Source organism: Myotis myotis, unplaced genomic scaffold (assembly GCF_014108235.1).
Source record: "Myotis myotis isolate mMyoMyo1 unplaced genomic scaffold, mMyoMyo1.p scaffold_m19_p_47, whole genome shotgun sequence".
NCBI lineage: Eukaryota > Metazoa > Chordata > Mammalia > Chiroptera > Vespertilionidae > Myotis > Myotis myotis.
Window position 1 is genome coordinate 1073470 of NW_023416354.1, and position 27436 is coordinate 1100905.

At 58.7% G+C, this 27436-nt stretch overlaps 1 protein-coding gene across 2 annotated transcripts; it reads right to left on the reverse strand.

Annotated features, from left to right (window-relative positions):
* Positions 1-1700: 1700 nt before the first annotated feature.
* Positions 1701-27139, reverse strand: UPB1 (beta-ureidopropionase 1). Of its 2 annotated transcripts, XM_036307416.1 has the most exons (11): positions 26910-27139; positions 22587-22758; positions 18593-18680; positions 13337-13431; positions 11584-11659; positions 10870-11031; positions 8606-8775; positions 6031-6112; positions 5184-5226; positions 3935-4089; positions 1701-2399 (listed from the first exon to the last, which is right to left on the reverse strand). In XM_036307416.1, exons 1-10 carry the CDS (start codon positions 27011-27013, stop codon positions 3951-3953), a joined length of 1131 nt encoding a protein of 376 aa, XP_036163309.1. In that variant the 5' UTR covers positions 27014-27139; the 3' UTR covers positions 1701-2399; positions 3935-3950. The 2 variants fall into 2 exon arrangements, with proteins under 2 accessions (XP_036163309.1, XP_036163308.1); XM_036307415.1 differs by lacking the exon at positions 11584-11659 and having other exon boundaries at positions 26910-27138.
* Positions 27140-27436: the final 297 nt, after the last annotated feature.

Below are 27436 nucleotides of genomic sequence, written 5' to 3' on the forward strand. Positions count from 1 at the left end.
GCATGCAGGAGGCAGCCGACAACAATTCTCTCTCATCACTGATGTTTCTCTCTTTCCCTCTCCCTTCCTCTTTGAAATCAATAAAAATGTTTAAAACCATGCCCTTGTTCCCCTTGCAAATGACCCTTCCAAACAAGAGGTTTGGGTTTGAGAAAGGGAAACCTGGGAAAATTTAAAGGGGACGCCTTAGCTGCCCTGATTTTGGAGCCGGAGAAGCGACGTTGGCACCTTCGTAGGAAACCGCTCTGATCCCAGGAGCAGGGAGGGAGGGGCACGCATCACTCACGCTGGCTTACGGGATTTGTGCAGCCCGTCCGGCCAAGGCCCCGAGGGGCAGGGTGGAGGTTAACGCTGCAGGCTGGGCTCCCTGCACTCCGGGAAGTGCTGTGGGTGACACTGATCACACGCCGTGGGGCAAACTTGGCCCAGGCCCGGCTGGTCGTGGAGAGGTGCACTCCTGGGGAAGTTGCCGGAAGCCGAGGCGCTGTAGAAACGAGGGGCGGGGGGTGTTGGGGTTACTGCTGTGGGCCTCTCACCTTCGTCAGATGTCTGGTGACCTGTGGGCTCAGACTATACACGTCTTTGCTCTGGACTCTTTCCAAGGTGTTTGCGGAGCCAACTTGGAAGACAGCGCTAGGGCGCCCCCTGGGGCAGGCCAGGTGTTCCTGCAGCCTCGGGGGTCAGAGACGAGGCCCGCCTTCAGCGGAGGGCGGGCATACTACCTGCCCAGTGTACAGCGCTCACGTCCTCTAAGCGCTTTACCCTTTGTCTCTCCCTCGGGACGCGCCCCACTGCGTGTGAGGGAGCTGCTCAGCCTCTGCGCTCTGTCCTGTGGGAACCGCGGCTGGGGAATCGCGGCAGAAAATGCCGGCACCCTGGCTGCTGCTGTTGCTGTGACGGGCTATCCTCGCCCCGACCCAGGGCTGTCCTGTCTTCCGTCAGCGTCCGTGACACTGAGGCTGGGTCACGTGCCAGCTTGCAAACCAAATAGCCTCTCGGACTCTCCCCAGTCCTTCCTTTAATTTCTTCCCAAAATATTCTGTAGTTTTCATTGTCCACGTCTTTTACTCCCTGGGGTAATTCCTAAGTATTGCATTCCTTTTGGTGCTATTGTAAGTGAAACTGTTTTCTTAATCTCCTTTTCAGATTGTTTCCTGTCAGTGCACAGAAAGGCAGCTGGCTTTTGTGTGTCGGCGGTGCATCCCGCTGTCTTGTGAATTCATCTATTAGTTCTGGTCCCACTTCCGACACTGGGGTCTGGACCAGTCGGGGTCCAGCCAGAGAAACAGAACCAGTAGACTATGTATTGAGAGATTTATTGCAAGGAATTGATTTAGATGATTATGGGGATGGACAGAGGAGTCTGACATCTGTAGAGCCCGCCGCCAGGCAGGGCAAAGCTGGACCCTCAGGCCCGGGAAGCTGCTGCTTCAGGCAGAACCTCTGCTCGCAGGCCCTGTGCTGACTGCATCGGCCACCAGGGTTATCTAGGGTAATCCCACTCGCCCAGTTAACTGGCTATGGACGTTAATCACACCTACAAAACACCTTCCCAGCAACGCCCAGGTGGTGCCTGATGAAATAACTAGAGCAGTGGTTCTCAACCTTCCTAACGCCGCGACCCTTTCATACAGTTCCTCATGTTGTGGTGACCCCCACCCATAAAATTACTTTCGTTGCTACTTCATAACTGTAATGTTGCTACTGTTATGAATCGTCATGTAAATATCTGATATGCAGGATGTATTTAGGCGACCCCTGTGAAAGGGTCGTTTGACCGCTAAAGGGGCCGCGACCCACAGGTTGAGAACCGCTGCTCTAGAGACTGCAGCCTAACCAACTTGACACATACAATGGCCTTCCTCCCGCCCGCCCAGGGCCATCCAGGGACTCCGGGTCGGCCTTGCCCTCTCTTGCTGGTACACACACTCCCTTGCTGGAGTGGCTGAGTCTAAACGGAGGGGTGGGGAACCTCGGGATGGGGGCAGCCCACCTGTCTAACTTCAAATCAATCCGCACAGCCCGGGCCTGGGATATGTTTACACGGAGGCAAAAGTCACATAACAGAAAACTAACCAGATTAAAGCACACAATTCCACGGCATGTAGTGCCATCGCCTCTATCCAGCCCCACTGTCATCACCTCAGAAGGAAAGCCTGTACCCATTAAGCAGTCACCCCTCATTCTACCCTCAGCATCGGGACGTTCAAGAATCGATGTGGACAGCAACGTGATCAGGGCATCATCAAGAACGGTCACACCGCCGACCCGCCGCAGGCAGAGGCGCCCTCCGGGCGGGCAGGGCCGAGGGCCAACTACTCCCGCACGATGTGGGGGCGGTAGTCGGGTTGGACGGCTTCCGCCAGCTCCCGCGCGTACATGTCGTATCTGCCCGTCATCTGAAAGCAAAGCAGGTGCCTCAGCGGGGCCGGTTTCTAAAGGCCCGCGCCCGCGCCGCCGCCTCCCGCCACTAGAGGGCAGGCAGGGGACAGGAATGGGACAGGAAGGCTGGTCTGCCGGACAATCGCTTCAGATTGTAAGACAGACACACCCCGCCTGCCCTCCCGGCACTGGCTGCGGGGCTGCAGTGGCGATCACCGATCACCGATGCCAACGTGGCTCACACACCCCGGCCCCCCCCTTCCTGTTCATCCAGAAGCTGTGACCTGCGCTGAGGCCGGAAGGGGGACGGCCGGTGGCCTTGCAGACCCCAGGCGAGCAGCCCACAGCCCGGGGCACCAGCCAGGCTCTGGGTCTGGGGGTCCGTCTCCACACGGCACCTCATCGTGGACGCAGATGGAGGCTGGGAGGTGGTGGGTGGGCCTGGAAAGCCCACCCGGAGCGCTCACACCCAGCATTCCATCCCCTCCCTTCCCTCCCGCCCCCCAAAGCCTGGACCGGAAGGAGCTCGTGCCCATCAGCACAGGCTGGGAAACCTGCTTTCAAAGAGTTACTAGTGAGCAAACATTCTCTGACTATTGGTCCCAGCTTCTAATCGGCAGATGCCTCCATTCACCTGAACTTCCCAGGACGCGGACAGGTGGGCTGGGAGGCGGGCTGTGGGCAGTGCCTTGTCTGTCTGCGAGGATCTGAGACTCGGGGAAATGCCTGGGACCCAGGCACAGGCTAACGGGAGCCCTCGTCTGGCTGGACCCAGAGCCCTGGCTCCTCCTGGACACGCTGGGCAGTCGTTCAGGCATGACAATGGGCATTCACTTGCACGTATGATTTGCCTACAAGTGGTGCTGAGTCAGTGAAAACACTTCCCGGCGCTGATTCAGCGATCTCTGTGTGCATCCACGGTGACGTGCCACCCTCTGCGGGGGCCCAGCCATCGCTGCCACTGCCCCCGACCAGGAGGGGGGGCACCTACGCGCCTCTCCTGATCCCTGGGGTCACAGGTATTAGGTGTCCATGCTCGGGGCATGCACGCTAAGCCCCTCATTTTACACATGAAAGCACCGAGGCCCGGGAACAGAGTGAGGATGTGGCCAAGCTGGGCCTGGACTCCTTTCTTCCCGTGACCCGCTTCCCTCCCTGTCCAGGCCTGGACCGTGGGGCCTGGCCACGGGCAGAGCCAGACGCACACATTTATCTTGTGATAAAGTGCAAATGCCCGGGAAGGGGAAGGGAGCGGAGGAGCTAATCCATTCTATTCCTCGGACAAATTAAATTGAGATTAATTTGTTCGAAGGCGCCCAGATCTAAATCAGATGAGAGGAGGGCTTGCTGAGGCCTGCTGCCTGGGCGCCCTTCACCGCAGGGTTGCTCCATGCGAACAGCCCCGCGGGGCAGGCAGGGCCGGCAGGAGGCGGGGACCAGCGCTGGGCTCCACGCAGAGCCCCCTGCAGGCTGTCCCCCAGGGCCACCCCGCAGCTGCAGTGCTCAGCCCCGAGAGCAGGAGGGGGCTCAAGCCGGGCACTCGGGGACCCACCTTGAAGTTCCAGACGTCATTCACCTGCCGGCACAGGTTGAGGTTGAGCTCGGCCACCAGCAGCCCGTCCCGGGTGCGGGAGAGCCCGGGTGTGCGGCTGCTGTCCGGGGCGGCCACGTAGCTGGAGCCGTAGAAGTAGCCGAAGTCCTTGTGAGCTGGGAAGGGCAAGGAGAGCGCCGTGAGCTTCACGGGCCGACAGCGGGGCAGGCACGTGGAGGGACACCCGGCCCCGGGACCGCACGCCCTCCCCGGCTCTGCCAAACACCGAGGCCCCAGGACCTGCCTCCCCCCTCGGCCCTGAGGGCTGCAAAGCCACCCTCCCAGCGCCCCCCTCTGCCTCCGGAACCGGACCGTGTCCCTTCCACGTCCCCTGCAGAGTGTCGGCCCTTTGCTCCCACCCTCAGCGGCCCACAGCCCACGAAGCCGCCCACAGCCCACAGAGCCACACACAGCCAACGGAGCCACACACAGCCCACGGAGCAGAGGGCTCTGCAGGGCTTCCTGTGGTGGCCCGGCCAGCCGTCACTGGTGCCCTCGCTCCCCGCCCTGGCCCCCAGGAAAGTGGGCTGACAGCCCCCCCACAGGCCTGCCTGCAGCAGGTGGGGGAGGGCAGGGCTCCGCAGGGACCAGGGCAGAGCAGGTGCCCAGGGCCCTCATCCTCCGCCCCCCCCCCGTCCCCCCCCCCCGCCTCTCCCACTCCCCCGGCTGCAGGGAGGCAGCGGGGCTTGGAGCCTGGAGTCGGGCCTCGAGGGGATCTCCGGGCCCTTCGGGAGGGCTTTCCTGGGAACTAACCCACTCGCTACCTCAGGCTCCCAGGGCACCACCTGAGCCTCCCAGGGGACCTTCCTCAGTGAGGGGGCCTCTCCCCCCACATCCCTGGCCAGGCAGACAGACCAGGAGGAGGGGTTCCTGGCAGAGGTACGGTGTGGATTCCAGGACCCCAAGGCCATCCCGGCCAGTGACCGGGCGCCTGTATGGCTCAGGGCGGGGGTGGGCGGACGGGGACAGAGGAGAGGAAGTGGGGTCTGGCACCCCAGTCCCGAGGGAGGGGAGGAGGGAGTCCAATCCAACCCCTCTGGTCCCCACGGGGGAAGGAGGCAGTCACAAGCCCAGGACCGCCTGCCCATCCCCGGCACACAGGCCCCCGCTGTGGGCGAGGGAGCCGGAGCCGGAGCCGAGGGGGCAGAGAGGGAGAAGCGAGGCCCCCTCCCACCGGCAGCCCCCGGGGAGGCTCAGGGACACAGCGTACCTTTCTTCCCGTCTCCAGAGGTAAACTCGTGGGGGAAGTGCTCCTGCGGGACAAAACCACGGTGAGCCGTGCCTGCAGGTGGCACCACCGCTCTGTTCCCCACCCGGCGGGCTGGGCGGAGTCGGAAGCGCTGCAGTGGGAGGACTGGCCGGTGCCCAGGGGCCATCAACGGGCTTATCACACGTCCCACCAGGCCAGGCCGCCAGCCAGCGGGGAACCGGCAGCCAGGCCCAGCCCCGGCGTGTGCCTCCGGGAGGTGCCGCTGTGCGGGGAGACCCCGCGGAGGCCCAGGGTCTAAGGGGCTGAGGCGGGGAGTCTGTCTTTTTGCCAAAGTCTAAGGGCCACTGCACGGCAGGTTAAAGAAACACCGAGTTCCTCTCTGTTGTCAGAGGTGAGACCCCTTTCGTGTGGACACCTGGGTCCGCTCAGACTGACCCGTGTTCTGGGCGAGCAGGAGGGGCGTTACTGTGTGACGGGCCCCGTGTGTGGCAGCCAGGATCACCCCGTGCGTGGGGCCCGCGGGGAACCAACCACCAGGTCCTCAGTGCACACGGGCGGGCGGGAGCCTCTCACACGGTCTCCGCTAAAACCCGACCAGGCAGAGCCAGAGGGGAGACGTGCTGCTGTCTCCACAGGTAACAGAGCAAGACAGCTGCTCCGGCCCTGGGACCCGCGGCGCACGGAGAGGGGCGGGAGGAGAGGTGCGCCATGTCCCGGGCGGCAGACAGCAGCCTTCCCTCTGGCCTGCGCGTCTGCAGAGGCTGCCCCCGCCGGCCGCAGGTTGCCCGCAGCGTGCGGCTCTGTCCCCCTCACACCCCTGGGGGCCTAGGTGCAGCCCCGGCCTTACCTTGCCCACGCGGTTGATGGCGCAGGTGAAGCAGTGGTTGGCGATGGCCGCGTTCCTGGCCTCGATCGGCCACATGGACTCGCTGTGAGAGAAGAAGGAGAGGAACGGGTTGCCGCTTCCCAGCCAGACGGATGCTCGGCCCTGAGCTGCGACCGCTGACAGCCTTCCCGGCCTTTGGGGGGCGGAGGGGGACGGGGACATCCAGGGAGACTCGCTGTGCCTGTGGGTGACCCCACGCTCAGGCCCGGGCAGCCCTTTGGGAGGCCAGCTGCAGGCAGGAGCCTGTTTCCTTTTCTGAAAACCCCTCGAAGGGAGATAGATAGTAGAGACCGTATGACCCTGCAGACGAAGCTTCCAGAGGGGGCCGCGAGGCAGGACTCCACACCTGTTACTTCTCCTCCCTCCCCTCCTCTGGGCGGTGAGGAGCCCACCCCCCAGGCTGGGCAGAGCCTCACCCTAACGGCCCCTGCGAAGGCTCTGCCCCTGCCCGCCCCTTGTCGCCGGCGAAGCAGCTGCACAGGGAGAGGGTCCAGCCAGGCAGCAGGGACCCCGAGGGAGCGAGGGCGGGGGAGGGTAGGTCCTGCAGCAGGCGTCACCTCCCCGGAGTGGGTCCCCTTTCCCAGGGCCTTTCTGGTTTCCTCTTCCGAACCCCGAGCGTCTAAGCAGGGTTCCCTGTCCTCCTAGTGGCCCAGGGAGGAGGCAGCCTCCCGCGCAGCTGAGCTGTGGCTGCCCTCAGCCCAGCACCTGCACGGGGAGGGGACGTGGCCCCACCCAGAGACCCCGTCCTCCTCCGGCCACCAACCAGTGTGCCACCGAGCTCAGTGGGCCTGCTGGTCGCTGATTCTCTCTCTTTTTTTAAAAAAATATATTTTTATTGATTTCAGAGAGGAAGGGAGAGGGAGAGAGAGAAGCATCAATGATAAGAGAGAATCATGGACCAGCTGCCTCCTGCACGCCCCACGCTGGGGATCAAGCCCACAACCCGGGCCTGTGCCCTTGACAGGAATCGAGGCGTGACCTCCTGGTTCCTGGGTTGACGCTCAGCCCCTGAGCCAGGCCGGCCGCTAATGATCTCCTGTCTGAGGAGCGTCACGGAGGTTCAGGATTGACAGGCGCGATGCCCGCTCGGAAAGACTGGGCGACGGGAGCTGAGCGCCCGGAACCTTCTTTCCCGTCGGCAGCACCTGGTTTAAAGCAGGGAGGAGGCGGAGGGGGCGGCGCTGTCTCAGCCTCGTGCTCAGGACTCACGCGGCTGGCAGACAACAATCGCCGGCTTGATTGAGGGGCTCATTTGCTGCTTCTCCCCAGCTGCTAAGCGGAGCTGACGGAACTTTGAAGAAAGGATCTTTACAGAAACACGCCCGTCAGTGACATTTGCAGGGATGACACAGACAGTCGCGGGGCGAGCGGCATACAACCTCTCCCTTGCGATTCTCCAGGGAGGATGTGCTGCGTAGGACTCAAACCCACAGCTGGCGGCCCACTCGGGCTCTCGCAGCGAGCGAGGGAAAGGAAGCTGGGGGTTCGTGAGAGCCCAGCACGTGCGGGAGTCACACGGAGCCCAGCGGGGCCGTGGGGACATCTGCCGCGTTCCCAGCCCGGCTCCGCGAGCCCCTAAAAATACTCAGAGGGGGAGGTGAACCGCAGCCCCGGGGGGGGGGGGGGGGGCTGGGGCGGCGGCTTTCTGATGAGCGCACGTCCGTGGCAGAGCTTCCACCACACGGGCTGCGTGTGACCGTCAGGGTGACCCAGTTCATCGGAAAAGCACGGCAAACCCTGGCTGGTGTGGCTCAGCGGATAGAGCGTCGGCCTGCGGACCAAAGGGTCCCGGGTTCGATTCCGGTCAAGGGCACGTATCCTCGGTTGCAGGCTTCTCCCCGGCCTGGGCCCTGGTTGGACGTGTGCAGGAGGCAACCCATCGATGTGTGTCTCTCACATCGATGTTTCTCTCTGACTCTCCCTCTCCCTTCCATGCTCTACAATCAATGGGAAAATTCCCTCAGGTGAGGATGAACAACAAGAAGAAAACGCTTTGCTGGTTAAAAACAAGGTTCAGAGCCGCGGGCTGGCGTTAAGGACCTCCCGCTCCGACTCCCTCGCTTGCTTTTTGCCCAGGTGCCTGCCCTCCCTGCACTGGGTGCTGCAGAAAAGAGACCAGGGGCTGTGGGGGAGGAGCTGACGCTGGCCAGACACCCCCTGCCCTGGCCCTGGAGAAGGGTTTTTCACTGCTGACGACGAAGGCGGTGAGTGGGGGATTCTTATCATCTCAAGGTTCCGGGTCATAGCCAAGTGTAGCAGCACCTCACAGAGGGCAGCCCTGCGGGGGCTGCAATGGGCATGTGGCGTTTGGTGTGTTCTCCGTGTCACGGAAAAGCTGGTTGAACACACAACACACAGGCCCCAGGCTCAGATTTGTTAGACGTCCTGGTGGTGGCACCTGCCTGTTCCCCAAACCACCTCTGAGGACCCTCCCAGATGCCCGCTGCCCAGGAACCTGAGCACCCCGGACCCCCCAGATGCCCGCTGCCCCGGAACCTGAGCACCCCAGACCCCCAGATGCCCGCTGCCCGGGGACCTGAGTGCCCCGATGGTGGCCGAGGGGTTGAAGATGATGTCGGCCCCGTTGACGCTGTACATGAACCAGTTGAGGGGGTGGTGCCGCCCGTAGCAGATGTTCACCGCGATCCTCCCGAACTGCGTCTGGAACACGGGGTGGCCCAGGTTCCCCTCCATGTAGTAAGTGGACTGGAAGACAAAGGCCGTGGCTTGATCCGTTTCCCTTTTAGAGGGAGAGAGAGAGAAACACCCACCGGCTGCCTCCTGCACGCACCCTGGCCGGGGATCGAGCCCACAGCCTGCGCCTGTGCCCTGACTGGTCCATGGGACGATGCTCCAACCAACCGAGCCCCACCAGCCGGGGCCACGTGCTGAAGCCCCTGAGTTGTGAGAGTTCCCTGTCCTTAGACTCAGCAGAAAAAAAACAAATATCGCCAGTTCTCCAGAAGTGCCCCTCGTGGTGTGGCTCGCCTTTAAGTTTGAAACTCCAATGTCTCCAAAACAAACAAAGCACAGAGAACCCCGACATAATAGCGAGGAGCCAGCCCAGGGGAAATCCCTGGGGCTCCCGCATTCACCCGCTGTGCCATCAGAAAAACACCCCAAGCAACTTCCCGCAGTATCTCAAGGCCCAGCGTTGGTGACGTCTCGTCTCGGTGCAACAAAAAAGGTTGAGGTCTGGTCAGTGTTAATGTGAGCTGGTCAGTGTCCTCACCAGTCACATGTTCCCATAAAGAAGGTTAGAGCCCGGCCAGTGTGGCTCAGTGGTTGAGCGTCAACCTTTGAACCAGGAGACCACGGTTCGATTCCCGGTCAAGGGCACATGCCCGGGTTGCAGGCTCGACCCCCCAGTGTGGGGCGTGCAGGAGGCAGCCGATCAAAGATTCTCTCTCATCACTGATGTTCCCTCTCTCTCCCTCTCCCTTCCTCTCTGAAATCAATAAAAATATATTTACAAAATAAAGAAGGTTAGAGCTGAAGGGACCGGAGCTCATCAAGACCAACCCCCGCCCACCCGGGGGGAAGGTGGGAGCCTCAGTGGGCACACGACCTGCCCGCTCACAAAGGCCGGCCTGAGCCTGGAACTCCCGCCCTGAGTTCGCTCGTCCCCGCCGCGTCCCTGGACTCCCTGCGCAGGCTGAGGGGTCCCTACAGGCAGACAGGCGGGAGGCCATCCTGCCGTCCCTCCCTCCCCCAGCCCCCGCCCCCGCCCCGCGGGTGCTGGCCCTGGGACACTGTCATGGACGCGCTGAGGGGGGCAGAGGGTGGGCTGGGGCCCTAAGCCGACCTCTCCCAGAGCATTTCGCTCCCTCCCATTCGTTTTGACACGCAGCAGGGGCAGCGACCAGGGTGTGCCCACGGCGGACGCCGACGCAGATCCTGGGGCGTGGAGACAAGCCCTTCCTATCTCCAGAGCTAACGATTAATCCAGGGTAAACAGGCGAGGGCACATCTTCCTGCCCCGTCCAGCTGTCACTGGGCAACGCTGTGCCTTCCCCCCCCCCCCGCCGCCCCCCTCCCCCCACCCCGGGACCTCGCTGGCTCTGCGGATCCTTCGTCCTCTGTGTGACCAGCCGAGAGCGGCTGGGCCCCCACAGTCAGGGAGGGTCCTGGTGGACTGGGGCCGCCGCAGCCAAACAGCTGCTCAGACTTCAGATCTTGGGTTCTAGTTGGAGTTCATGTCCCTCCTTCGTAGGCCCACCCTCTCCATCCTACCAACCCACAGATTAGCATTAACCAATCAAAACAGCTCCCGTGACTGAGCCCCTGGTGGCAGGCACGAGGCCCCGCCTGACACGTGTGCAGAGGCGCACACATCCGCCCACTGTCACCAGCGTGTGGCAGTGGCTCACTCCGTTCCCACGTGAGCACAGACAAGAACCCCGCCCTCCACACAAGGATAGAGCGTGAAAGCAGGAAGCTCACAGCCTGCAAGCGGCCGCCGGGATTGGTTCCCATTTGTGCATGATTGGTTTTGGTTTAATTTACCTACTGCTTACTTCAAAGGAGAATTTCAGGAACCGGATCAGGTGATATTAAAAAGAATAAAAAGCCTCTGTGCTAAAGGTGTTTTGGACTCTCCCAGGGGTCCCCTAACCCCTGAATCCTATGCACTCATGCGATGCAGGGCTATATGGGGAGGCCCCCCAGCCCTGCAGCCCCACTGTGCCCTAGCTTCACATGATGTGACACCACCTGGCACAGAACTTCCAGACAGAAAGACCCCCTGATCTGGACGAGGGTGAGCGAGCAGGCTGGGCTGGCCGTGGGAGGGCGGCTCACCTCGTTGAAGTCGCCCACTCTGGGGATGTGGTTCTTCCTGGTCTTGCCCAGGACGGCGCCGGAGTTGGAGATGACGACGGCCGTGTTCCACAGCACGTCCCCGTGCGCTCCGTCCCGCTCCAGGATGGGGGAGACCACCACCATGTTGTGCTTCTTCGCCAGCTGGGAAAGGGAAAGACGGGGCCCAGTCCGACTTTCCAATCAACGGCCATGGGTTCCTACTGAATAATTCAGCGCTTCTTCCAGATAACGGGCCTCGGTTCAGAGCCAGCACTTGGCGTTGGGAGGACGGAATGCCCGTGCGGCCCTGAGGCCCGAGCTCAGGGACACAGGTGCGATTGCTGTCCTTGTGCACTGCTGGGGGGAATGTGAAATGGCGTGCCCTTGTGCAAACAGCACGGCGGTTCCTCAAACATTAAAAACATGGAACTACCACAGGATCCAGCAATTCCACTTCTGGGTGGAGCCCCAGAACATGGAAAGTAGAGTCTCGAAAAGCTATTCGCACCCCACGGTTCACAGCAGCACTATTCACCACAGCCAAAGGGTGGAGGCAGCCCCAGTGCCCACCTGTGGGTGAAGGGCATGGCCACACCATGGAGAACTATTCAGTCTTAATAAGGAAGGGGATTCTGACAGACGCTACAACATGGGTGAACCCCGAGGACATTGCGCTAAGTGAAATAAGCCAGTTGCAAGAGGACAAACACGCACTGTGTGAGACCACTTCTGTGCAGGGTCTACCGCAGTCAGACTCGGAAGCAGAAAGTGAAACCGCAGCTGCCAGTGGCTGCGGGTGGAGGGGAGGTGTTTAATGGGAGCCGAGTTTCAGATTGACGAGATGGGAAAGTTCTGGAGATTTATTCACAGCACAATGAGTGTATATGTTGAGTTGGACACTTAAATAGAATTAAGATGGTAAATTCCATGTTATGTGTTTTTAATACAATAAAAAAATAAAGGAATAATCATCTTACTTTGTATAGATATTCATAGAAAGGCTCTCTGATACTGAATTCCTTTGTCTCAAATAAGAACATCATCAGGACCTGATGACTGGTGGGATGAACAGCCCCAGCCTATCATTTGTCTTCAACTCTAGCCAATCATTTATCTTCAACTCTTAATTAGCCAATCATTTGTCTTCGACTCTAACTAGCCAATCATTTGTCTTCAACCCTAACTAGCCAATCATTTGTCTTCGACTCTAACTAGCCAATCATTTCTCTTCGACTCTAACTAGCCTGCCATTACCTCTGGCCTTAAAGACAGGAGGGAGGGAAGGCACAGGGGTGGAAGGCGAAGCTATGAGCCATACAGTGGTGGCCATGCGTCCCCAGGCCCTTCTCCATGCAGACGGGTGTCCCCTGGTGCCATTTCTCATTCCCACTCTCCCTTTCCTCTTCCTCCAGCCCTGGTGCAGGCGTGCCAGCTGCAGTCGCCTCCTAACCAGCCCGGCACTCTTTCCTCCCACAGCCTAGAATCAACCGCTTGGTGACTGAGAGATTCCGCCCCCCGCCCCAATAGCCTCAGAACACTGGTGCTTGGAATCACAACGAGGTATTGACAGATTCACCGTGATTTCAGTTCTGCTCGGAAAACCCCCCAAGACACGTAGACACTCCGGAACGGGATGTGGAGGAAGGAGAGGAGTTCTTTTCCATTGGGAATGAAAGGCATTTGGCCTCTCCTGTGGGGATGAGCTCCTATCTGTAACCTCTGCACCGTAAGGGCGCCGGGCGTGGCAGTTTCACGAAGATCCCATTCCCAGAGCATAAAACCCATTCTTTCACAGCGTGCCCTTCGGTGGTCTTCAGTGCACGCTCAGAGCTGTGCGGCCGCCACCACAACCTAATGGTGGCGCATTCTCACGACCTCAAGTGGGAACCCCAGACCCAGTAGCAGTCGCTCTCCACCCCCTCGCTGTCCAGCCCCGGGCAACCACTAATCTGCTTTCTGCCTCTGTGATTTGCTTATTCTGGACATTTCATATAAATGAGACCCTACAACACGTCTTATGAGGTTTTAATCAAGAAAAATGAAGGCCAGTTTCTACAGGGAGGAAGGCGGGGCACGCAGAGGGGCTTACATAACCCAGGCAGACAGCAGGCGACGAGCGGAGTGCTGGACAAGGGTCCACTTTGTCCCTGGCCCCCACGTGCCAGCTCGGCCGCGTGCCGCTACAGAGCCTGCCACAGGGTCACCCGGGTCACCCCCCCTCCCCTGGCTGAAGCTCCCTGACCTGAAAAAGCCATTAGGGGCTCTTCTGGCTCCGAAACGCCATGATTTTAAGGGAAAGTACCACTTTTATCAAAGGACAGTAAGGAGCCTTATCTAATCTGAGCTGGCAAAACAAGCAGCAGGCAGGTGCCTTCCCCTGGCGAGGGCCACGCCCAGCAGCTGTGGCCTCGCTCGGCGCCCCGCACGTGTCCGGCAGCTGATGCCAGGGCAGCAGGTGGTGTCCTACCTTCTGGCAGAATCTGGTGGTGGGCCCGTCCTCGGCTGACTCGGCAAACTCCGTCCACGGGAGCTTCTCTCTTGTGCAGAACGCGAAGGGCATGGCTGCGAGAGGAAAGGTCGGCATCACACGCCGTGCTCAGGGCCTCTGCGGGGCTCGTGGCCTGGCAGCAGGGGGTCCCCACAAGAGCACGCGGCCCTGAGTGCCTCGGGCTGGCTTCCAAGTCTCCCCGCGCCCCCCTTCCCCCGCCCCCGCTATGGACAAAGGACAGACCCTAAGCTTTCGGGTTTCATAGCAAAACGAGGCGAGGCAGATGCCTCACCAACAATCGCAGCACAGACCTTGAACAGACATCTACCCTCCGTGTCACAGCAGCATTAGTCACAGGAACGGAGAGAGGGGAGCCCCTTGAAGGCCCACAGATGGAGGAACGCTAGCTGCACCGGTTACTGATGTGGAGTTCTTCCAATCGATGGAGTTACACGTATGCTGACATACATGCCATGTGATACGTGTGCTATTATGTTGTATGGACAACAAGCTTCCAAACTTCATATGTCACATTTTCTGAAGGCGATAACATCACAGATATTTTTACGCTTAAAAATGTCTAGTTTCGTGCCAATAGGACTTTCTCAGCTCCAAGCTCATCTTATGGGACCGCCGTCTGCACGCGGTCTGCCGCCGATGGAAATGCCAGGATATGGCACACGGCTGCGTTCCTATGCTCTCTGGCCAGACGCCCCCCGGGGCTAATTCAATAGGGAATTTCATTAAACGCACTGACTTCTGTTCGCTCTCTTTTCGGATAGTGGGTGCGTAGGTATGCAGCGACAGTTCAAAGAACACTGCATACCAGGCTCAAAGTGGTGGTTTCCGCCCGGCCGGCGTGGCTCAGTGGCCGAGCATCAACCTATGCACCAGGAGGTCACGGTTTGACTCCCGGTCAGGGCACAGGTCCGGGTTGTGGGCTCCATCCCCAGTGTGGGGCGTGCAGGAGGCCGCCAATCCATGGTTCTCTCTCATCACTGATGTTTCCATCTCTCTCTCCCTCTGCCTTCCTCTCTGAAATCCATTTTTTAAATAAATATAAAATTGCAGGGGAGGAGAGGCACCGCGATGGGGCTGGACCCCGGGGCCTCTGGCTGCGTGTGTTCCATCCCTTGCGGCCTGAGCCACACTCTTCAGGACCTTCCCGTCTAATGGCGTGAACCTGCCGGTGGTCCCTGGCCTTCTGCATGTGTCCCCTAGGCCGTCTTGTTCGTACCCTTTGCCCACTGAGCCGTCTGTCTGTCTGTCTTTCTCTTCTTGGACAGTTAAAGTCTTTGGACAAACTCCATCCGCCCTGTAGATCTGCCCTCTCCTGATAACCGAGTTCATGTCTCTCAGGGAGATGAACCCAGCAGGCCTTCCCGACGCCTGCTGTCTGGCGCCCTGTGGGGAGGGGTATGGGTAGCTGTGTGATGTGACTGGCCAGTGATTTAACTGGTTGCAACCTGTTAGGGGTGATCATCGTCATCGTCAACCTTCCCGGAACACAGGCCACGTGCCCAGCACAGTGCCACGCCCAGTCATAGGCAGCCTGTTCCCAGACACCCCTGCGAAGCAGACCTGACCCTCCTCACCCCACAGAGAAGGGAGAGAATCGTTAGCATCCCCACTCCTTCCAGGCCCAGGAAGCCTGGGACGAAGATGGTGTCAAGGGCAAAAAGGTCACCAGCGGCACCGCCACCCTCTCAGCAGCCAGGGGTGGCGGCCAGGGAGGTGCCTAAGTGGGCGCCAGGCTCTGCCAGCAGCAGCCCGGTGGGGCCTTGGCAGCAAGCTCAAGACTCCCCAGGCTCCCCTTCAGCGAAGACAGATGAACTGTGTGGAGGAAGCCAACAGAGGAGCTGTTGACAGCAAGCCCCGTCCTTAATGAGCGTTCCTTCTCAGCTTTCAGAGCATTAGGGGCGACTCAGCGCCCCCAGAGAATAACACCTCCCTCCCGATTTCATTTCAGATGGAGGCGCGCTCCCAATTTCTCCGTCTCCACTCTTCCCATTTTAATGGCTTCGTTTCCTGTTTACACAACCACCGCCATGTAAACAAACTTTCAAAAGAAGGATGTGGAACGGAGGAGGGGGAGGCTGGCTGGAGGGGAAGGGGGTTCCCCATTCATTGAACCAACACTCCCTGAGTCAGGCTGTGAGCCGAGAGCTGGCCCTGCGGCAGGAGCTGCCGCCTAAACAGAGCAGCTGGAGGGTAACCCGGTGCGGCTGCCATGACGCCACCGAATGCCCCGTTCTGTGTCGGGGTGTCCCCAGGGCCCCTCGAGGAGGAGGTGCCTGTGCGAGGCCGTGATGGATGAGTGGGAGTTTTCCAGATCCAGCAGAGGGGAGAGAGTTGGTTAAACCACCCATAACTATTTTTTTAGTGTCTGTCATATACCGGGATTGTTCGAGCCACTGAAGAAAAACACGGAGTGGGGGAATGAGTAAACAACACGTGGGCTATCGTACAATGAAATAAACAAGCGACACTCAGGCTGGCCTCGCGGGGCTTGGAGTCTAAGGGAAGAGCCAGGAAAATCGGAAGTGACGTGCAACCAGAAATGTGAAAAACTTGAGAGAGACGCCTGGGTACAGATGGCAGACTGGACTTGCACCGTGACTCTTTCCTGACACCCCACCTGCATGTCAGTACAGGGATTTTTATGTGAGGGTAGAAACCGCCACGGATGGGCACTGGGAGAGGGTCAACAGCCACAACACAGGAGGCTGGAGAGGACATCTTGGGGGACTGAGAAAACGGAGTCCCTCCGGCCGTGGAGGAGCCCAGGAGGCACCCTACCCTTCACCACAGGCCCCTCGAAAGCTCAGGAGCCAGAGGCGCCGCGTAGCTCTGAAGGTCGGGACGCAGGAAGGGGTGACAAACAGGAAGGATCCGTGGAAAGTCTGTTTAAGAAGCAGTGGGAGGCCCAGATCCGTCCTCTACTAGAAGAGGCTGGGATGCGCCCCGCCCGCCCCTGCACAAGGCCACGGGCTCATTCTCCAGAGAGAGAGATAGGCAGAGGGCCTCAGGCCCTGGGGAGACCAGGACAGAGAACAGCACAGTGTCCAAAGCAGAGGGAGTAAGTAAACATCAGCGTTCTGGACCCCTGTTCTCCTTCTCTTCTTGGCAGGGGATCAGAGGGATCCTCTCCGAGCATCTGACCGGTCTGCAGAGAATGACCTGGAGACAGTGCCGTGGGGGATTGCATAACCAACAGCGAAACTGGGTCATCCTCCCATGAAGCTCGGTGAAGAAACCCGTCCTACAGACTCAGAGACTGCAATCAGCTTGTTCACCCCCAGGTCTTAAAATAGAGTCCATCAGGGGCGAAAAGACCAAAAGGAGTAAGAAAGGACTATGTAGGAAGAAAAAAAATACCACTTAATATCTTCAGAGATAAGAGAAGATAGTGCAATTATAAAATAAAAACAGGATGTGATAAAAACGGAACTTTCAGACCAAAAGAACTCTGATAAGGTCAAAATATGAGAGAGCAGAAACCAAAGACTAAATAGCAGGCTGAATGCCAAATTAGATAAAATCTACCAGAGAATTGAGGGGGGGGGGGGGGAGACAGAGATGTAAAAAAAGCACAAAACGAAACATTAAAAAAATAGGGATTGAGCCCAGAGTTCCAATATCCTAATAGCAAGAGATCAGGAAGAAAGCAGAGAAAAAAGGAGGGGAGAAAATCACTAATGAAACAATGTAAGCACATTTCCTAGATTTGAAGGACCCAAATTTCTAGACTGAAATAACCCATGGAGTGCTTAGAATAGTGGATTAAAATAAATACAACAGCACGTCACTATGCAATTTCAGAGTATTAGAGAGAAAGAGAAGCTCCTACAAACTTCTGGAGAAAACTACCTGAAGCCAGAAGACCATGGAGCAAGGTGTTTAAACTTCTGAAGGAAAATGATTGCTGACCTAGAATTCTATACCCAACCAAACTATCAACCAAGCCGTAGGAGAAACATATTTTCAGATGTGCAAGTTCCCCAAAAGGTTGCCTCCTGTGTGTTCTTTCTCAGGGAACTGTAGTGGACCCTGAAAACACAGGGGTTAGAGGCAACAACCCCTCCAGCAGCTGAAAATCTTCATGTACCTTTTGATTCCCCCAAAACTTAACGACTGATAGTCTATTGCTGACTGGAAGCCTTACCGATAATGTAAACAGCCGATTCACACATATTTTGTGTGCTATATGTATTATATACTGTATTTTTACAATAACGTAAGCTAGAGAAAAAGAAAATGTTATTAAGAAAAGAAAAAATATATTTACAGGATGGTCCTACGCTGTTTATTTATTGATACTGTAAATTTAGGTTGTCTGTGTAGATGAAAAAAAAATCATGTATAAGTGAACAATCACAGGTCAAATCTACGTTATTCAAGGATCAACTGTACTCCATCTAAATGAATGAGCAAACCAAGAAAGAGGAAAGCGTGGGATGGGAGAACACAAGAGCGCGGCAAAGGGACTCCCCAGGATGACAGTGATGGGGAACCCCAGGACGACCCTGGCCAGCAGAGGGGACCCCCAGCTCAGACCCGAGAGAGTCAGAAGGCCACGGGCCACGTGCCTTCCAGGAGATGAAACCATCAGACAGCTTTAGGAAACTGGCAGAGAGCTGGGGGAGAATTTGCGGCAAGGACACAGAACACAAAGCCAGTCCCAGGGCAAACAGAAAGCTGTCCAGGGAAAGAAGCCCAGGGCACAAGGAGCCCAGCTGAAGGCGATTACAGACGCCACTGTGACGGGGCCTGGGCAGTGCTGAGGCGGAGGGGCCCTGGCCAGTTGGGCCCAGTGGACAGAGCGTCGACCTGCAGACCGAAGGGTTCCAGGTTCCATTCTGGTCGGGGGCACGTACCTCAGTTGCAGGCTCCTCCCCGGCCCTCTCCCACTCTCTCTAAAACTCGGTGGGAAAATATCCTCGGGTGAGGATTAACAAGAGGAGGAAGTGAAAACCGATTCAGAAGGATTTGGGAGGAAGAACTGATAGGACCAAGTGACAGACGGGGCGTGTGAGAGGGAGGGAGAGAGGCTGGGCTTCCTGGGTTCCTGGCTTTGTTGACAAAGAAACTTTCTATGGATGAGAAAAGAAAGGAGACTTTTTAAAAACCATGGAGCAGGCCCTTATCAACATGGAGATAACGCAGTATTGCCCGAGGGCGGCTGAGAAAACTCCCCCCCCCCCCCCCCCCCCCCCCCCGCCCCCAGAGACTTACTCCAGGCCTCCTGGAAGCAGATGATGTTGACTCCGCACATCGCAGCCACCTCCACGATGGCCTCTATGCGCCTGTGAAGGGCGGAGACCTGGCAATTTAAAAATCGAGGATTAGGGGAGCACGTGAGACCTCGCTTCCCTCACAATAAACTCACAAAAGTTCTCTACAAACGTGGACGTTTCTTACATCGACATATGCTGGCAGGATTTAGGTATATGTATTTCAGAGAGGAAAGGAGAGGGAGAGATAGAAACATCAATGATGAGAACCATTGATTGGCTGCCTCCTACACACCCCCTCCTGGGGATCCAGCCCGCGACCCGGGCACGTGCCCTTGACTGGAATCAAACCTGGGACCCATCGGTCTGCAGGCCGACGCTCTATCCACTGAGCCAAATCGGCTCGGGCTGCTGGCAGGATTTTAAAGAAGCCTGCCCAGGACCACCCCGCAGGCCCAGACTCGGAGCTGGGTACCAGCACGGGCCCCTTGTGCCCCACCCGGCGTCAAACTGGGTGAACTTGGAAAGGACATCAAATAAAGACACTCTCCAACCTGGTTGGAAGGGACTGTATCAGGCACCCGACCTGAATGGACCCCGAACCTTGCCTCTGCCCACAGGGGCATCGAAGGCTCCTCTAGGATGAGAAGCTGTGGGCGCCAGAGGTAGACAGCCACCCCAAGGCACTGACGAGGCCTGTGCACACACCTACGGATTGATGTTGAACCCAGAAACTATTGTTTGTCTTTCTCTGCCTGCTAATGATATTAGCCATAATACTTATATTTGTTCATTGGGTTTTTCTATGTAATCCAACTGTTTAGGGTTACTGGACACGTGTGTATCAGATAACTGTTAATGCTCTTGCTATGGCTTATGTAAATGTTATACTAGATGCAAAATACAGAAAAATGAGACAGACAGCAAGACTCGGATCATGATGGTTCCCGGGAGGGAAATGATCTCGAGTGCTGTCTTCCATGTACCTGCCCTTGTCCTTTTGGGGGAAACTCGGCCTCAACTCACATTCCGTGGTGACGGGACCGCCCCGTCCCCAAAGGTCAGCGAGAGGATGTTGACACTGAGACTTCCTAGGAATGAGACTTCCTAGAGCTGAGACCGCACTATCCAAGCCGGAGCTGGTCATCAGCGCCTTCTTCCGACCGCCTTCCGACCGAAAGGGGGAACTGAGGACAAAAGGGGCTCTGTGGGAAGTGACTTCACGGGGCGGTCTGATCACAAACCCTCACTGGGCAGGTCCTGTGGGCAGTCACTCCTCAGGCCTGCACCTTCCCCGGCAGAAGGTTGTCTTTGTCGTAAGCAAGCCCTGCACCCTGCCCTGGTCCCCGGGCATCTAGGTGAGCCCGTCTTTGAAAGGGCCCTCTCCAGCCGAAACCGGTTTGGCTCAGTGGAAAGGGCCCTCTCCGACCGCTCAGAAGCGGAACAGCCCTCCGTAGAGCGTGGAAACTTGGGGACCACCCTGACGTCCAGCGCCTGCCTTGCTCCCCCCCCCCCGCCCCGCCCTTCTCATGTGACCCTCCTTGCATTCCCCCCTTAGTTTCCAACACCCAGAATACACTGCAGACTGCTCTTCTCGGGGGCAAGACTTGCGATTTTGCTTCCTGGCAATGTTATCAGTTTGGGCTCAAGTAAATTTATAGAAATTCCCTACAAATAAATAAAACCCGGGGTGAGAGCACAGGCGTTCCAGTGGTGGCGACCCTTGTAGAACTCCTCCCAGCCCACTGGAAGCCACAACCCCCACCGGCTCAGCTGCTGGAGGGCGAGCAGGGTCGGGAGGCTCTGACAGCGCATTGTCATCAGGCCCAAAATCTACACGGAAAGGGGGAGCTACAGAGGCTCTGGGGTCCCTTGCACCCTCGCTACGGCCTTCCTCAGCCTCGGTTTACTTGACTGGAGAATGGGGAGAACGCTGCCTGTCTCCTGGGGTTGCCTTGCTATGAGGATGGTGGTTACTGCAAGATGGGGGGGGGGGCACCCAGTGGGCCTACCACACACAGGACATCCCCTGGTTTAACCGTTCCCTCGCCCCAGGACACAGTCCACTCCCCCCCCACCCCATCCCCATCCCCACCCCCGCCCCAGTCCCGCGTTCCAGGCTTCAGGAAAGCCTCATCCTGCCACTTCTAAACTTTATTTATTTGTTTGTTATCCTCACCCGAGGATATTTTCCCATTGATTTTTAGGGAGCGTGGAAGAGAGAGGGACACACAGAGAGGAACATTGAAGTGAGGGAAGCACATCGATTAGTTGCCTTATGCACGCACCCCGACCAGGGCCTGGGCCGGGGAGGAGCCTGCAACCTGACCAAGGTATGTGCCCTTGACCAGAATCGAACCCGGGACCTTTCGGGGTCCACAGGGCAATGCTCTATTCACTGAGCAACACTGGCCAGGGCCTGCCACTTCTATTCTCCTGTGTGTAGCTCATCATTGAATGACTCGCTTTCTCAGCCGTGCCTGGGGCCAGGAATGTGCTTTCCCCTCCCCTCCGCCACCCGCCCTGGCTGAGCTCTCCGTGTCACATGTCACCCGCCGAGGGGAGCGTCTCCCGGGAGTATCGAGGTGCCCCTGCGGTGGAGCGGTTCCCATTGCGCCGTCACATCCCTCCACCGCCTGTCACTCCCATGACCCCAGGAGGGGAGTGTCCCCACCTTCCCTGCGCCCTCAGCACCATGGCTGGCTCCCGGGAGACGCTTCCGAAGCAGCTGAACACCAGCGAGCACAAACTCGTCACGGCGCTCTCCCTGCAAGCCTCGCACCCCGGCCCCATGGATGTGTGCCAGCACCCCTGCCCCTGACAACCTGACAACCTGGGACCGTCAAGGAGACATGTTGACAACCAACTCATCTGAAAATCGGAACCCTTTTAATCCAACCAAAGCAGAGGAAGGCCCGGCCGGCGTGGCTCAGCGGTTAAGCGCGGCCCATGAACCAGATCAGGGTGCTATTCTGGGACAGGTCACCTGCCCGGGTTGTGGGCTCGATCCCCAGTGGGGGGCATGCAGAAGGCAGCCGATCCATGATTCTCTCTCCTCATTGGTGTCTCTCTCTCTCTCTCTCTCTCCCTCTCTGAAACCAATAAAAATATATTAATATTAATAATAATAATAATAATAATAATAAAAAGCAGAAGAAGAACCGATGTGAGGACAACACAGAAACCCAACCTGGAACCCGGTTGATCCCCTGTGTCTCGAGGACCCTAAGGAACCCAGCACGCGGCAGCCGGAGGCGCCTGTGCCGAGCGAGCTGGGAGGTTGGAGCCCCGGGAGGAAAGCGGGGAGGACGTGCACACAGCACCCCGCCCGCCGGCGCCAACAGGTTTCTTTAGGGAAGAAACCTAAAGAACCAGCTGTCCCGTGGAGAGGCCTCGTAAGCAAACGCCGATGACATCCCGCAGCCCGGCGGCACCCTCAGCTGACAGACACCTGGGGACAGCGAGTCCCAGCCCGAGGAACAAGGCGGAGGAACAGGGGACAGACGGGCGGGTCCTGACTGGTGCGTGCTGGCGGAAGGCTGAGAGGCGGAGTTCCGTGGAGAGTTCGAACCAGCCATGAGGGCACCATCCCCAGGGGAAAATGGAGCCATAGATCAACGGCAGAAGAGGAAGCAGAGGTGGAGGTGGAAAGAACCATGAGAAGCGAGAGGAAGGCAGAGGAAGGGGAGGAGGCAGAAGAAAAAGGAGAGAGGGAGAGGGGGAGAGGGAGGGAGGGAGGGAGAGAGAGAGAAAGAGAAAGGAGAAGAGAAGAGAAGAGAAGAGAAGAGAAGAGAAGAGAAGAGAAGAGAAGAGAAGAGAAGAGAAGAGAAGAGAAGAGAAGAGAAGAGAAGAGAAGGGGGCGGCTAGGGCAGAGGTGTCCAGGCACTTGATGGACCTGCTGGCCCAGACCAAGTGGCCAGCAGGGGGCTGTGGATGCGTCCAAAACACAGAGCGGGCCCGGCCCGTGTGTCTATTTAGGGGCAAAGCAGCCGCACCTGCTTGGCCACAGGGGCCTCCGCGGGCAGGGGGATCCTGTTCTGCACAAGCCCCACGCGCACGGTCCGCGGGCCCCGCAGCTGCTCCTCGGCCGCCTCGAAGGCGTATCCCTGCAGCTCAAAGTCCCCTTCAGCGGCGCATTCCAAAGCCTGGCTGGGCAGGTCGAGCTTCCTAAATGGGCAGAAAGAAGAGGGGAGAGATCGGCATGCGCTGATTTACAATTCCCCGGCCCAGAGGCATTCACCAGCAGGGAAGAGGTGACGTGCCCTGGCAGGCAGGCACACAGAACCCGGCCAGCGTGCCTCAGTGGTTGAGCATCGACCTATGAGCCAGGAGGTCAGGGTTTGATATCCCGTCAGGGCACATGCCTGGGTTTCGGGCCCAATCTCCAGTGTGGGGTGTGCAGGAGGCAGCCGATCCATGATTCTCTCTCATCGTGGATGTTTCTATCTCTCTCCCCCTCTCCCTTCCTCTCTGAAATCATTAAAAATATATATTTAAAGAAAAAAGAAGGCACACAGAGCAGTCCAATGGCAGAGCGCACGGGTGGGGAGCTGGAGTGGGGCCTGGAGAAGTGGGAGGGCCTGGATGCCTGAGAACGGACAAACGGACATGGCACTGAGTGTGGACTCAGGCTGATGGTCATTGGGGACATTCCAGCAGGTGGCAGAAGTCAGACCTGGTCAAGGGAGGCTGGGGGGCGGGGAGGGGAGCGGCAGGGAGACTGGTCAGAAGCTGGTGTTTTGGAGTCGCTGAAATCAGGGTGCAGATGAGTCTCAGCAACCAGCACAGGAGCGAGGGAAAGGATCCCCCCAAAATGCCTGTGGACTAGACTCAGAGGTCTCTGCTGAGCCTGGGGGAGGTTCGCTGTGATGAGAGGGGGCTGTTGAGAACCGGGCTCAGGAAACAGCTGGGTGGGGACTGAGAGCAGGACAGAGGGCCCTGCGGCCCTTCACCACCGAGGACTGCACGTCTCCCGGGATCCCCACCGACCGTCTGCTGCTGCTCCCGCGGGGGGGGGGGGGGTTGGGGGTTGGGGGAGCGGGTCGGGGGGGCGGAGACGATCCCTCGCTCACTGCTGGGTGGGCCTGGCGAGGGCCCACATGTCCAGGCTGAAGGCCCGAGCGCCCTGGTTTGTGGCTTATTAGCCAAGGCCAGTGGATGATTTACGGAGCCTCCCACCGGAGTGACCGTTGGCCCCGTGGCAAACACCTCCTCGGCCTGCGTCGCGCTCGGTGCTGGGGTGAAACCCACAGGGGCACGAGGTGTGGCCCCGGCCGGGCTGGCCTTGCCACCTGGGGACGCGATGGTTATGAAATACCCAGGGAACACATCAAAAAACAACCTGACAGCCATTATCTAATAATAATATTTCCCTCCCACCTGAAGTCACTTTCTTCAAGATGTTTCTTTCAAAATCACAGGCCTGTCAGCCCAGGCCCCTGCCGCCGCCCCCTGCCAGGCAGTTCCCACATGACAGCCCTGACAGCTCCCGAGACGGGCTCCGCCCCTGACAATCAGTTCCTTTCGCTTCGCAGGTTAGAAATAACAGCGGTGCCCACACCTCGCCCCCTTCGCCGTGACTGCCTCAGAGACGGCCCTTCCCTCTGCCAAGGGGCCCCTCCATCCCGCAGGCTCAGCCCCAGGCCCAGGCCCCGTGGTGGACGGAGAAGGAGACCGAGAAGGGAGTTCTGCGTCCCTCAGGCCCACAGGCACCACCTGTGGGGAGGCCCTGGCGCCCCGTCCTCAGCCTGCGGGCTCACGCCTGGAAGAGAGCAGGTGGAGGAGGTCTTGTCTCAGGTGTGCAAGCCCAGCGATAACCATCACCTGGATGACGTCCCTCCGCCTCTGGCCGTCTTTTCCGACCCACTGCCCACAGCTGTCTGCTCTCCCCGTCTTCCCACCACCACCTTCCTGCCTCCTCCAGTCTATGCTAAGACCTGCCTCCAGCCCTCAGTCCCTGCAGACACTCTCTCTCCTAGGCCTGAGGCGACGTGGGCCAGGCCCCTCCACTTTCTTAGGGTTCTACCTGTCCTCCACGTTCCCCTTCAGCAAGATGTCCCCGCCCTGGTGTTATCCAAGCCTTGGAGAACCCACTCAACCCTTGAGCCCCATTCCTTCAAAACATGGGCTGTGCCCACCGAAGGTGTGGCCTGGCGATGTGGTGGGGCACAGACCAGCCACCGCACCACCGAGGAAGGGCAGAGACCAGGAAATGAGCCCAACCTCACACAAGGCGGGGGGGGGACGGGGCAGGATCTGTGCTGCCCACACCTTCCCTTGGTCCCTATAGTTGGGGGTCTGCCCCGCCACCCCACATCCTGCTACTGAGGCCCCCACCCCTCGTGGGCTCGCCTCTAACCTCAAGGAGGAAAGCCCACCACTTCCTGTCCTGGCCCAAACACCTTCCAGGCCCTTCTCCTGGGCCCCTGTCTCTCCACCCAGGGTCCAGGCACGTCTCGCAGGGTGGAAACCAGCTCCCGCCTCCACAGCAACCCCTCGCGGAGAGCTTTGTTACAAAAGAAACACATGCTCATGGGAGGAAATCAAACAGTGAAAAACGAGCCCCGCTCCATCCTACCCCTCAGCCCCCGTCCTGAACTCCAGAGATAACCCACCTAATTTTTTTTTGGGGGGGGGGGAACCAAAACCAAAATGTTTGGTGGCCTGTTTCAACAAGGCTGAACCCCCCCCCCAAAACAAAACAAAACCCCCACAAACCTATTCTCATCCCTCGCACAGGAGCCTGAGGTGCCCCTTGCTTTAAGACACCCGGACGCCTTTGGGAGCCTCCGCGGTGGCGAGCCCTGACGGGTGCGGTGGAAAGCACACTGGGGGCCCTTGCAGGCCATCCCGTCCTGGCATCCTCTTTGGGGATGAAGCGGCCTTTGTTTGGCCAAGTTCTGTACCACGTCCACCCCCACAGGCAGCTGTTCTAGCTTTGTCATCCACCAGCAATGAAAACACCTTTGCACTTGAGGCCTGACCTCCCTGCAGCAACGCCCCAGCATGGCAGCTGGGACCCACCGACGCAATCCGCACCCTCAGGTTTCTGGGGAGCCGATCGGGCTCCCGCCTTCATGTCCCTGCCACGGTCAGGGAGCCCGCCAACTGGCAGGGAGGTGGAAGGACAGGTGGTCAAAAGCTGCATGGGGTCAGAGTTTGGAATTCATTGCAAGAGTCGTGGAAATCCCGCCTAGACCTTTAAGCCAGTGGTTCTCAACCTGGGCTGCACATTAGAATCAGCTGGGAATCTTTTTAAAATTCTGATTTCCGGGCCTCATCCTCTGGAAATTCTGTTTCTTTGTTACTAATGTTGTGGTCTCACCCCATAACAACAAAAAAAACACCCAGAATTTCCAGAGGATGAGGCCCGGAAATCATGATTTTAAAAAGATTCCCAGGTGATTCTTATGTGCAGCCCAGGTTGAGAATCGCTGCTTTAAAATATATATTTTATTGATTTTTTACAGAGAGGAAGGGAGAGGGACAGAGAGTTAGAAACATCGATGAGAGAGAAACATCGATCAGCTGCCTCCTGCACATCTCCTAATGGGGATGTGCCCGCAACGAAGGTACATGCCCTTGACCGGAATCGAACCCGGGACCCTTCAGTCCGCAGGCTGACGCTCTATCCACAGAGCCAAACTGGTTAGGGCGAGAACCGCTGCTTTAAGCGAAGGAGCAATAAGCTAGGATTTCCCTTTTCTGGCTGCTTTGAGACAAGTGGACTGGAGAGAACCGGGAGGGGAAGGGGCAGTGGCTTCCGGCTTTGTAGACGCGGTGTCCAGCAGGGCAATGCCCTCAGAAAGCCCAGGACTGGCTGCGAGTGGGAGAACATTTACACTGAGCAGTCACTGACCCGCACGGCTTGCCAAGTGGGGAGGGTTCCCTGACCCACCAGGTTCAGCAGGCCTCTACCTCCAGGGGACCTCGATGGAGGCCTCCCGGTCGGAGGGGCTGGGCAACCAGGTGACCTGCTGGGGCTCTGGCTGGAGGGACTGACCAGCACAGACACCAAGTACAGGGTCTGGCGAGAGTCCTGATCCCCGGAAGTGAGGAAGGAGAGTTAGGTGGCCACAGAGAAAGCCTCAGGGAGCAAAATACCCATCCTTTCCCTTCGGTTCCGGGCAACAGGGGGGAGAGTGGCTTGGAAAGGTCACGCCAGGCTTGTCTGGCCCCCGAGCGGCCCAGAGCCCGGGCTTCTAAACTCCTTATGGTCTCTGCTGGCCCCGAAGCGCTCTGCCTGGTCCCCGGGCCCACATTCCCCACACTCGCCGGCCCCAAGGTCCACCCCCGCCGCCAGCCTCTGGGCTCCAGACCTGGTCTCCTTGCCATAGAGAAGGCGTTTCACCTCCCTCAAGTCTGTGGGCGGCAGGTGCTTCTCCAAGCACTGCTCCAGCGACTCCCACTCAGGCTCCGCCATGACTGGAGATGTCCAGGCCCAAACTGCCTGCCCTTTACCCGCGGCGGGGAGCAGGAGGAGGAGAAGATGACCAAGTCCACAGACGTGCCCTCCCCTCCACGCTTCACGCTTCTGCCCCCAGACAGCTCCCTGAAGACACGCCCCTTTTGCGTGCCTTCTCAGCGCGCAGCCAATCAACGCCTCCAGAGCGTCCCTGGCGGCCCCGCCCCCTGCCCTTTGCACCGGACACGCCCCCTCCACCGCGGGACACGCCCCCTCTACCCTTCGCGCGTCCTTGGGCACGCGCCTGGACACGCCCCTCCTCACGCCTTCGCAGCGCGCAGCCAATCAGCGCTCCAGAGCTTCGCGGGTGGCCCCGCCCCTCCCTTCTTGCTGCACTCGCCGGACACGCCCCCCCACCATGGGACACGCCTCCTGCCCTTC

Coding starts and splice junctions, on each gene's coding strand:
- UPB1 (XM_036307415.1), bottom strand. CDS start 27,013: ATGGCGGAGCCTGAGTGGGAGTCGCTGGAGCAGTGCTTGGAGAAGCAC. Junction 13,432..18,592: donor CTGCTTCCAGGAGGCCTGGA/GTAAGTCTCTGG, acceptor TTCCTCTCGCAG/CCATGCCCTTCGCGTTCTGC. Junction 11,032..13,336: donor CCACCAGATTCTGCCAGAAG/GTAGGACACCAC, acceptor TCCCTTTCCCAG/CTGGCGAAGAAGCACAACAT.